Genomic DNA, 12,418 nt, shown 5'->3' on the forward strand with positions numbered 1-12,418 from the left:
AAAAGAAACAGACGGAAACTATAGTTCATTTTGTTTATGCACCTCAGTATACAACCGCAAATTTGGTATCACAGAGGTCTGATTACACTAGACAACAAAAAACCACAACTGAACAGATGGCATCAATGGACTTCAGGGAGTAGTACAGATGTTGCATAACACAACAGCTACAGTTGTGCAGTGGATAACAGTTCTGGAATTCAATTACGCATGCTTGAGTTTGCATAATCTGTATACAAGGAAAAATTTAGAAGGGCTTTTTCACAGAACTAAGACTTTTTTGCACTCAACATGGTTAGCTATGCTTGCTGACGGTTCTCAAGTGAAATGATATATGCTCTGAAAAGTCATCTTTGTCTAGATCATGTCAATTCTGGAACTCTGCCACACACACCCTCTTCTATAATCTTGGATTAAGCATATAAATAGGGACTGAAGGTTTTTTTAATTTGTTTATTTTAAAAGAACCACACAAGGACCTGCATCTCCATGAAGACAGATGACTGCTGGGGGCCTGAGGTAATCATTCTGAAAGTATTCAAAAAGGACTAATGCAAGATAAATAGGCATTCCGATGTACTGTTTTTAATGGATGTCTGCCTGTTAATGCTTGCACAGTTATATAGTGACAATTTGATTGTCCTTGACATAAGACCATGCAAGATTCACACACACTGCAAAGTAACATACAGCTGAAAGAAAAAGGCTTTACTGCAAAACAGCTTTATTGGCTACTCAAGCTCCAGAAATAAAAGTCCAGCAAATCTAAAGAAAAAAAATACTTTCGTTAAGGCCTATTTTCCATCTTTGAAGAATGTTGTTTTCTAAACTACATTTCCTGAAGACAACAAGATTGAAGCTTAATGAGTTTCCCGGTTTGAAAGTGTTTTCTTGAGAGTAACATTTGAAGCCATAGAACAAGATCCAACTGCCTAATGGCAGTTACAGAATCTCTAATGCTCCCATCACTATGGCTAAAGCCAAGTCTACACTAAAAAGAAAGGTTGACCCAGCTATGTCTCTAAGAGGTGTGAAAAATCCAGCCCCCTGAGCCATGTTGTTAAGCTGACCCAACCCCCAGTGTAGGCAGTGCTAGATCAATAAAAGAAGTCTTCTGTTGACCTAGTAACCACCTCTTGGAGAGGTGGATTAACTACAGGGACAGAAGAACCCTTCCTGTCAGTGTAGGTAGTGTCTACACTGAAGCACTACAGTGACGCAGCCGTGACACTGCAGCGTTTCCAGTGAAGATGTAGCCTAAGAATCTTGCTGGGGTTTCTCTAGAGATGTTACCAAGTATCACGATACCCCTTTTGTGTATGTAAGCCCTGTGGATGGAAGAATGACAGAGAATGGGGCTCAGTGCTCCCACCTGTTGGTGAAGTGCAAGAAGAGCAGCCAACATCTGCTTAGCTGCAGATGGGCCTGAGCTCCACTGACAATGAAGCTCTCCGCTAGCATCTGTTGGAGAGCAAGGAGTGTTGACTGAACAGACGGTCGTATTTGCACTTGTGTTATGTGAAGGTTTGGGTCATTCTGGTAAAAATTAAGTTTTGCATTGGAGGGCAATTAAATGCAATGGACCTTGTTGGGAAATGTAAGGACAAGGAAACACAGATGTCAAGCGTGCTTGGGATCATCCTGATCAAGACTGCTGCCAGGCAAAGCTGGGTAAGGGAACCTAGAACAAGCTATAAGGAGAGACAAAAAAGCCTCCTGCTTGTTACTAGGAGTGCCTCTGAGGTGGTGAGGAGTCTGTCATGTGACCTAGATCGCTCCCTAATAGCTAAGGTGAGACTGTTGGATAGTGCAAAATGATGGCAGCTTCAAAGCAATAGTGGCAGCTTGGTGACACCAGCCAATGCAGAGCACTAGTGGCAACAGCTGCAAGATGACTGATAAGGCAGACTGGCAGAAGCAGCAGCAGCTTCTCCAAGGCAACTGACAACTCAGAAGGGATGGATAACACAGAGCAGCAGTAGACCTGGTAGTAACTGGCTGAAGCCACAGAGTAAGCAGCAGCCTATCCAAGGAACTCTGGCACAGGCCTCCCTACCCAACATTAAAGCTGAAATCATTTCAGCTGGGTTAGGTAACAGAGCCCTTGGAGAAGCCCTGTCAGCACTGACCTGCTAGAATCCTTGGACTTCTCTAACCCGTAACAGTTAACCTTGAGTGGGGAGGAGGGAAGTGGTCAGAACACATTAGCTATTTACTATCCAAAGAAGAACTGAGGTTGGGACAACTGTTTAGATGACCCTCACCCCCACAAAAGAAGTCCTCTTTGTTGTAACCCCTGGACTCAGTGCTTGTGAGTGGGGAAGAATTGCTTATCAGGGGCACCCAGAGTCATGTATACAGTTTCCCAGGTTTCTGGGTGGAGGGTCGAGCTGGTGTTAGTTAAGTATTTAAGGACAACCCTAGAGAACTGAACCCCGCCCTTTTTTCTGCCATCAGCACCTGGCAGAAGGGGACGGATGTCCTATAAGACTATATCCAACAAAGAATCAGAAGGAAAATAGGAACACTTGCAAACAGGTAATCCTTTCAACTACTCTTGCTGGAATCCAGATTGTCTTTTGAGAGAGTGGGTCTGTGACTAAAAAAAGAATTACAGTTGAAAGAACACCCTAGTTCACCAAAGTCATAGTTCCTCTGAGGCAATGGCTCATGGAGCTGATGCCGTTCAGAGACCCTTGTTTCAGAGTGAATGGTACACAAGGGAGCGATGCGACCAGCATCATGTTCAACTGCCTTTATCTAGCAGATTAAGCACTCGTTGAACTGGTCGCAGTCTTTCAGTGTGAGATCGAGCAAGATGCAAATCCCCAACCTTCAGGACTTTAGCCTAGCCCCTTAACCACTCAGCCACTGCAATTCACTGTAGTTAACAGTAGCCTAATTTACCTGGCCATCACCCAGATACTGTAATAGGATACTATAGTAGCTGGAATTATAGGACAGCTTAAGACAGTAATCACTGAGGGCAAAGACAATCCATAATTAATTTAGTTCTTAAACAGTACTGTTGGCAAAGTAGTTATATGCTTAATAGCAAGGACAGACACAACTGAACCATGGAACATGAAGGTGTTTCATGTTGAATGCACCTGTTTTGGTCACTCATGTAGTCCTCTCCACCCAACATCAAGGTTGCAGTCTCAGGAAGTTGACACATTGGTATGGACCCCTCCAATGAACTACTCTGATGTCATTTCTATGGCAAGCAGTGTTTCTACAAGGCTGTTCATGTCCTTTTGGCCTATTCAGATTATGTTCACATAGAACACGGGATACCTTTCCTATTGTAAAAGGTGCATTCCAAACCTTAACATCTCTGCTGTATAGCAGAGAAAATTTTTGGTGTTATTCTAGAAGAACGAATACTTGGCAAAATCAAGAACCAAGACTACTGTTTGCTCAGTGCTCAGGAGTCTGAACACCACCATCTAAGCAGTCCAGCAAGCTAGGACATTCTAGGTCTTTTGCCCTGATGGCAACTCCTAAGTCCAACTGATTGGAAGGTGTGGGAAAGGGGAGAAAAGTCAGTTGTGATGGAAGCCTGGTCGGATCATACTCTTTCCCTCCCATATTTGGGACGGAACTTGATCTGATTCACTGTTAAAAGCAGGCAAGTACAGCGAGTACTTTTAAGTAAGCATCCCTCTGCAGTCTTGTATGTCTGAGGACAAGGTTATTAGGAGCTGTAGATGCTACTTATATTTACCATTTTGAACACAAGTGGAACAATTATCTAGCATCTCAATTGACTAGCGTATGCATTTATAGTTAAACATATACTAAAAATACTACAAAAATCTAAAGAGAGTTAGCTGCCATAAGTCACTATGCATACAGCCCTCAAAACATTAAGCCAGGAATATTTGCAGACTTGCATATTTAATTATATATACACACTATTTATATAGAGCAAATATATACAGTTATATAAAGATCAGTTTGCACATTTTACATTTGTACATGCCTTTATTTCAAAGAGAAAATTTAGCTTCAGTCTTAACCTGAACAGTTATAAGAGAAAAACAGACTCTATAGCTAAAATATGGGCTTTACTGAACAATACTAAAAATTTTTGAAGACTGGACAAGACGGAGGTAAGAGTTTCAAGATCTACTACACCTACTACTACTACAAGCCTTTGGAAAGCACTTTAGATAGAGCAACTAATGAGTATGCATTAGTTTTCTTAAACTATGCATTATGCAGTTTGTACTGGTTGGCTTTATTTTCCTGAACAAGCCATTTAATATCATAAGCTTTAGGCAAGGCACTCCACAGAAAAGAATTCCCTGCTTAGGCAGGAGATAACCCACTGTCTGAAAAGTTCTCATTAGTTATCTTACCTGCTTACTATATCAACTTAAGTAAGACTGTCTTAAAGATTTAGGCTCCAATTCTACAAAGACTTATATACATGCTCATAGCACAAAGTTAAGCTCGTGAGAAAGTCTTTTCAAGATAGGACCTTGTACAAAAATCCCTTGAGAGTACTCCAGAACTGGAGTTAAATGCTTTTGCTTCCCCCTTTTGGTTAGTCAAAGAGAAAGCGGATCTTCCTGTGATGGACCAGACGCTATTCTTTTAGAAGAGGTAAAACAAGCTGAAAGTTTTGGAAGATCCATACATGACAGAAAAAATAGCAGAATTCCTACCAGACTGATCTCCCTCACATTTGGATCTTGAAGATCAGTGCCTTAAACATTTTAGTCTTCAGCAAAATACTAGAATCTGTATTTGACCATTTGTTCAAGATTTTCATTCTAGCAAAAAGACCTAAAATACCAGCAGACACCAACTATCTATTGATATGGAAATAGCATAATCTGAATCATGTGTGTGCTGGATAAACAGTCTCAAAAGAATCTGAAAGTCTGTTCCAAGATGGATAACCAAAGATATGCTACAAATAAGAAAGATTCCTATTTAGTGCCATATGTTTTGTTGTTTATACACAGTCCCCCATTGCTGAGGCACTTGGCTGCCTCATCAAGTATTGGTCTTTATTGTAAAAGCCGATAACCAAGTGACAAGAGTGATCCAGTCATCAATGAAAGAGGACTAACCAAACAGATAAGTCTTGCATTGTGACCTGAAGTTTATCAAACCCAAGTTCTGGCCCATCAACACTGGGAGAGAGAAATTCCCCACCAGACCTTAAAAGTAAATTCCTGAGACTGAATGACAGGGATGACTAAGGCTACATCTACGCTACCACTTTCATCGGTATAACTTACGTAGCTTGTGGTGTGACTAAATCATCTCCACATAAGTTACACCGACATAAGCACTGATGTGGACAGCACTATGTCAGTGGAAGAGCTTCTCTGGCCAACATGGCTATTGCGGCTTGCTGGGGGTGGATTAATTAAGCCACTTAATGCGACTACAACTACTATAAGAGGGTGCAAGGGGAAGAGACATGGCATTAGTGTGCTGCAGCTTTGTACACCTGTGGGCTACATCAGATCTGTGCCGCTTTTGCTTATACAGCAGCGTACTTAGTTCCTCTTAACTGTTTTCAATATCAGAAACATTCTAACTATCTGAACACTGAATTACATGCATTCTATGCATATTGATGATTTTATACAGTTAAGGATTGCAGTACTTAGATGCAGTGGTGACACATGCTATATAAAACTACCATAGAAAGTATTATGCAAATCATGCAGGTCAATGAAATGAAAGGCATCTTTTGGATGAGGCATGCCACAAAAGCTTTAGGCATTGCCAGTCTTTGATATGATACAGTCTAGCTGGCTCACAACAGCAGATATATCACATGCTGCAGAAACTAAGCAGCCTCCTCATTTTGTATTAGCAGCTACAATTTGTTCAATTTACTTGCAGTTTGTAGCAAAAAAAAGTGTGCCCAGTTCACTCATTTGAGAAGGAAAAAGTCAAAGTCCTGTTTTCCAGTTATTCATACACAGGTGCACTGAAACTTCAGAGTGCTGCTAGAGGAAGTGGGAAGAATATTTCCTTTTATAATATTGCTTCAATATTTAAAAACACATGACAAGGAATGTGTCAATGTAATCCACTCATGGGTTTTTGGGACTAAACACCCTCCAAGCACAATCATGAGTTTACACAATACTCTGGAGTACTGGATTTTGCAGCTATACTATCAATTTAGCTGACATGGAAAAGTCTAACTTCACACATCTAGACACATTGTCCTAGTTAAAGTCAGCATTAACTTACACTAAAAAAAAATCTGGCTCCAGATCTGGCTATTTCAGATGATATTTTATGAGTTAGGTTTTTGGGGTTTTTAAAAAAAAAAAAAAAAAAAAACAAAACCTGAGTCCACCCACTTTTGGTCAAACCAGCCATTTGTGGGACTTGGAGAAGGAAGAGGAAAACAGCTTTGCCAACACCCAAAACTGCTAAGCACCTCCTCCACTCCCACCCCAAAATGTAGGACACTACCTGATCTCTTGATCTGTAGAAGGAGTACATACAAGCAGGCCCTCAGTTAAATACAGAGGATTTGACAGCTCCTTAAAAATTTAAATGAATCCAAGTTCTGGAGACTCCCAGCACAGATCTTGCAGTAGCCTTTAGGCTACTGCAATTTAAAACAAAATATTCCAATATAAAGTTTGACAGATTCAGATTTTGGGAGAAGTTTCCTTTTAAATGGAAAAATATCACAAAAATGTCATAAGTCTAACTTGGTTTTCCCATAGCTGTTAGGAACTCAGCAAATATAAAATGGGTGCCTTAAAACAAGTTATCTGTAACAATGCTGAAAATAAGCACCTTGATTTACACGCCTGGGGGAAGAACAGCTGGAGAATCTAGATCCTCCCTTATTATAAAGTACAGTGATGTCATAATGAAGTTTCAAAGAAGTCTAAATTCTATATTTAAACCACAACTTAAAAGCACATCAAGAACTCTCATTAAAGCTAGTGTACATCCCAGCTTTTGTCATCACCACTTGGACTTAGTACATTTTAATCAATGGGCTGTACAGTTTTTGGCCCTTGTTAAAGTTCATACAATATTTTATAACTTTTCAAGTTTCCTTTAAATGCACATTTTCAAAAGTTGAGTCTCCAAACACAGTATCTGATGTGCACTGAAGTTTAAATACTCTTTTCTAGACAAGTTCTACAATACTTGGGAAAAAGACAGACTGCTCTGCCATTAAGTGTTTCACAGTGCTAAGTTGAAGGGGCTCCTTTAGGGTTATGAAACAGCATTTAACAAGTTTAAAAGTTACAAAAGGCATGTGAAGTTTCTGTATACCATGTATTTCACAAGATTTTAATATTACAGATGCAGGAATAATCAGCCAGGCATCTGCTGAAGTAGATTTCAGGTTGCTTAATTCTTTGATTGTTTTGGAAGAATATTTCCTAAACTTATTTGAGGGACCAAAGGACAGTTCTAATGCTAACTGTGGATTTAGTCTGGCAGCTAATGCAAGTCCAGTGTGTATCATATCCTGTTTTAACATTCTGATTTATAATAATCCATTGACATGAGTACAAAAAAGGAAAGCAACAAAATCCAATGAGAGTATGAACATCTAGTTTTAAGTTTTTCATTTAGCATTCTTTAATTACTAAAACAACATCACACAAGAATCCAAGGAGGTCTATTTTACTACTAAGGTTTACTCTGGAAAATGAGTTATAATTACAAATATGCAAGACTCCTGATAAAGGCTTTCTAGCTTGGTTTTCCTTTGAGGTTCTCCTCTCCTCCCTGCCAAGTCTTAAAAAGTTAGTTTGCCTTGCAGCCAATTTTAGCTACATTTCAGACAGGGCTTTTAGGACGTATTTAAATATCTTTAGAGAAATTTGTGAATCTCAATACTATGGCATCAAGTGTTAAACAGCATCCTAAAGCTGCTAAAATGCTCTACTAGCCTACAAAAAGCATTAATTGAAAGCATCAGAAAAGATGATTCAGAAGTTATTCCTACAGAAAATGTTATACTGAAAGTCATGTAAAAAGGCAGAGATTGTTAATATAGTTTTTGTATCAACTATTTAATTGTAAAATCAATTTTCATCCCAATTGAGTAACAATCCAAAGGAGTGGTAGATTGCATGTACAAGTGCAAAGCCAGAATGCACAGCACTAAGTGACAGAATACCCTTACAAAAATAAATTAAACAAAAGTGAAGCATAAACAAATGTATAGTTACCCAGAAGTGCGCATGGCAGTTAACCATCATGGTCCTTTCAATAAGCTCATCAGGACACTCTAGGAGATGGTGCCCAGAGACCACACCAGCATTGTTAACCAGGACTGAGACCTCGCCAACCTCTTTGCAGACCCTTTCAGCTGTCAAGTAGACATTCTCTCTCTTGCTCACATCACAGGTGTATGTATAAACCTGCAAGTTGCAGTGGGGCAGCACCTCTTCTTCACCATCTCCAGCACCTAAAGAATCCAGAATAGAAAGGTTACGTTCTCAATTAGATCTCAACATTCAGGTAAAAAGTCACAAAGCAGAAAGAGTAAACACTCATCCATTACACTTTAAGAGTTCTATTTACTTTGGCATCATCGCAGTAAACAAACCCTATATTTACTGTCCCTGCCCAAACAAGGTAAATTTGAGGCTCCAGGTTTACTTGCAGCTGTCTGAATCAAAGATTAGACTGATGAAGTATGATCTGTGTTCTTCCACTTATAAATCTCTCTCTCTAGTAAGGGATACAAGCCCACTAAACCCCACTCCTTCCTGGGTGGCCAGTTATAAGTGAGTACGATTTTTCCTTTCAAGTGTGGAAAAATCAATATTAATGGGAAAATTTAAGTGGACTTGTATGAGTAAAAATATACTAAAATATAGCAGGCTGTGAGAGGATGAAATCCTTGTTTACAGCTGGGTTTGTAGGACAATGCCAGATCCAACCTGGTTTAAGTCACAAACCATTTCCCTGGCCACCATCAGGCGGTAAGGTAGGAAGATGGTCACACGTACTAAAGAATCCCAGAAATACCCTCTCTGGACGTTCAGCCCTGACTACCATTTTTCCCTTTCCTAGCAGGAGGGCCACCACTTTGATGATGCAGGTAATTTTCTTTGTAAGCACTTCATTTAGCTACCCTTCCTGAAGCAGGTGACAGTTTCATGGGAAGGTAGGAGGAAGTTGTACAAAAATAATAGCGTGGCAATACCAGAGCCCTACGCAATCATCCTTAAGCCATCTCCAGAAATGCCCCCTCCCATGAAACACTCTCCACAAGTTAGAAAGTGGGTACTCCCTCCAACCCCCCTCCCCAACGCATCAGGTTGAGGGCCGTCCTTCTGCCATCCAAAAGGCAGGCTGGCAGGTAAGGTAGGACCACTTCCTCATGGAACACTAGCCTACTTAAGAGGCGGCTATCCAGCAGGGGCTTTCTGCTCCAGTCCAGAAGCACAGAATACCCCCAGAGCCACACTGTCCCCTGATCTCAGATCCTGGACTGTTATTGTAGTCCCTATATTAGGGAGTGAGAAGCAGGGGGCTGTTTTATCTAACACTTGTATTTTGTGGTGGTAACATAAAACATCAGCATGGTGTAGACCCGGGGGACACGCAGCCCCTGCCTGACGTGGGCAGCGCAGTTACCTGGCTGGGCAGCGGCCTCCTCGGAGATCTCCCGGTAGATGTGGCGCACCATGCCCGCCGTCTCCTCGTTGCTCTGGGTGTTGATGTCCCACAGCACCAGCAGCGCTCGGCGCCGGGCGAACTCCAGGGCGAAGAGGCGGCCCAGGCCGCTGCCCGCCCCGGTGATGAGGCACACCTGCCCCGCCACGCTCTTCTCCTTGGGCCGCACCAGCCACTTGGCCGCAGCCAGCACGAACGCCCAGAGCACTTTGAAAGTGACCACGAAGAACTCCAGCAGGATGTTCATGCTTGCAGCGCTCTCCCCAAGGGCTCAGCTGCAGTGCCCGCTGCCTGCCGCGGGCAGAGGCGTCGCCGGTGCCTCGGTGCAGGGGAGCCGGCCCGCTCGCTGCCCCAAAGGGTCCCGCACGCCCTCTCCAGAGGGCAAAGCCCAGCGCCCAGGGAGAAGCCGTGCGGAGCCCAATGAACTGAGCGGCGAGACCCCGGCAACCGTGGCTCGGCGTGCAGAGCGAGGGGCCGGGCCAAGCCTCCCCTCGGCAATCGGGGAGGAAAGGAGGCGAGTCCCCAGCGCAGGCAGCCGCTAGCCCAACACTAAGCGCTGCCCTGGCTCCACGCTGCCCGCAGGCACCTGGGGCTGCTACCGCCCGGGAGTGAGAACCTCGGAGCTCGCCGCCTTCTCCAGCTGCTCTGGAGCCGCTGGGCCGGCAGGGCTGGCTGCTCGGCTGTGGACAGGGAGACCTGAAAGAGGAACCAGCTTCTTCCCTCCGCGCTCGCTGCAGCCCGGCTCCGCTCCTCGCCAAACGCGAGCCAGCAAGTTCAGCACAGCCGAGCCGCCCTAAGTTTGCCGAGAGGCAGCCGGGGCTAGTCCCCCTTCGCCGCCGCTATCACTGGCTGACGGGTCACTCTCACGAGCGCTGGACCGGCAGCCGCCCCCGCCGCTGAGCCGGGGAACAAGGCACGGCTTTTCCCCCCTGCCCTGCCTGCCTTCGTCCCTCCCTAGCTCCCTCCAGCGCTCTGCACCCCGCCACTGGAAGGGAGCATCTCTCCACGCTCCGCGCGCTATATACCCACGGCTCGGACACGAGCCCCCTCCCCCACCGCCTGCCCAGCCCCTCCCCCAGCTCAGCCCAGCCCACTTTGCATTCCCAGATCTTCCCCCAGCCCATTTCCGCCTCCAACCCACTGCCGGCCAGCCCACCCACCGGCACAGCCCCACCCCTTCCTCACTGCCCGTCAATCTCCCCCCTCCCCAACCACCAACGCAGCCCCCGGGGAGCCCCGCCGGCCCCTTCCCGTGCGCTCCCCCACCCCACCCCCTGATCTCCTCCCACACAGCCCGGGTCCAGCCCCCACCACCGTCACAGGGATCCGCCCCTGCAAGGTAGGCGCCGCCCCCCGCCGCAGGCTCACCACTCCCCTCATAGGTCGTTCTCCCTCCCCCCCAGTGTGTGCCGCCGGCACCGGCATCTGTCCGCCGCTACTTCCTCCCTACGGCCGCGGCCAGCCCAGAGCTGCTCCCCGCCGCTGCCTGGCCTGGCCTGGCCTGGCCTGACCCGACCCACGCACGGCGTCTCGTACAGCTAATAGCTGTAGACACCCAAGACCTAGCTACTCACATGTTCCCTTCTCCGTCCTAGCACGGCTCCGGCCCACAGCTCCCTACTGCTCAGCGGGACTTTCCGTCCCACGGTCTGTGAGGCGACCCCCAGACGCATCTCCGTCTCCACGGCGGAGACCTCGCGGTAGGGTTAGACACGCGACCCCTTCCCGACTGTCCTGCCAATCGTGCACCTAAAGCAGGGAACGGGAAGAGACTACATGTCCCAGAATGCAAAGCGAAGCGGCCCCCGTCACCTACAGGCTCCAAGATGTAATGCGCCATCTTGAGTCCGGGTACTTTCAGGGACTGCGGGTCCCAGCATGCAATGCGGCCTGCAGCCTTCCGTCATGTTCGGGAGCTGCGGCAAAGGTGGAACTTGGCATGCTGGGACTTGTAGTCACCACCGGCTACATTGCTCCTGTCTTCGGGCGAGCCCACAGTTTGAGGATGATGGTGTGTAAGCTTCTGACTCTGTCTGTACGAACCAGCTTGCAGCGTTCGAGAGAGAAAAAAAGCCCATCATATTATTGATCTCAGTCAAATTCTATGTATAGGACACTATTTATTCTAATATAACAATTTAATTGAACATTGCTTGTGAATGTATTTTTAATTCCCGTTATTTACTGTAGTTTTAATAAGATTCATGAGTGCACAGTGCTGTAATAGTACAAATTATTACTAGCATTTATTTTAGATTTATAACACTAATTTAGCTGCTGTTCAAATGCCATTTTATTATTATTAGTTCAACATTTTACAATAAAAGTGCCTAATACCTAGCATACTTTCGGATGTTGTAAAACAAATAAATGAAAATAACAGATAAGTAACACTTAATAATTCTGGGACAAACTCTTACTCTTACTCTAACTCTTACTCACACTGAAGGAAACCTCACCTCACCTACCGTTCCATTGTTTTCAGTAGGACTGCTCTGAATATGTGTAACTCTACCCCATAAGCAGTTCCACTAAAGTCAATGAGAAGATTGGAGTAAAGTTTAGTTCATATGTCAGATTTGTAGGATTGGGGCCCTAGAGCCACAGTGAGTGGCAGTCTGTAAAAATATCTAGATGAACAGATTATTTAAATCAAGTGGCTGCAACTCCATTGACATTCATCTGCTTATGGCAGTGCTGTCTAAAGTGACTTTTCAAATTGCACAATGAATCAGTTGGCTGCAGAGGTGGAAATGGAACCTAAGAGACTAGG

General features: G+C 44.7%; 1 protein-coding gene and 1 long non-coding RNA gene across 2 annotated transcripts in view; both read right to left on the reverse strand.

Moving 5' to 3' along the window:
- RDH10 (retinol dehydrogenase 10) overlaps positions 1–10,653 on the reverse strand; it is a 41,887-nt gene extending 31,234 nt beyond the window's left edge. Inside the window, exons 1-2 of the mRNA XM_067553617.1 lie at positions 9,607–10,653; positions 8,190–8,428 (exon numbers count right to left, since the gene is read on the reverse strand). Of these exons, the coding sequence (XP_067409718.1) occupies positions 8,190–8,428; positions 9,607–9,892 (525 nt within the window). The 5' untranslated portion in view covers positions 9,893–10,653. The remainder of the gene's footprint in view (positions 1–8,189; positions 8,429–9,606) is intronic.
- A 569-nt stretch (positions 10,654–11,222) lies between these two features.
- LOC137156705 (uncharacterized) overlaps positions 11,223–12,418 on the reverse strand; it is a 35,900-nt gene continuing 34,704 nt past the window's right edge. Inside the window, exon 7 of the long non-coding RNA XR_010920867.1 lies at positions 11,223–11,691. This is a non-coding gene — a long non-coding RNA (uncharacterized lncRNA). The remainder of the gene's footprint in view (positions 11,692–12,418) is intronic.

This window comes from Emydura macquarii, unplaced genomic scaffold (genome assembly GCF_026122565.2).
Source record: "Emydura macquarii macquarii isolate MOO-44397 ecotype Brisbane River unplaced genomic scaffold, CSIRO-AGI_Emac_v2 contig_1477, whole genome shotgun sequence".
NCBI lineage: Eukaryota > Metazoa > Chordata > Testudines > Chelidae > Emydura > Emydura macquarii.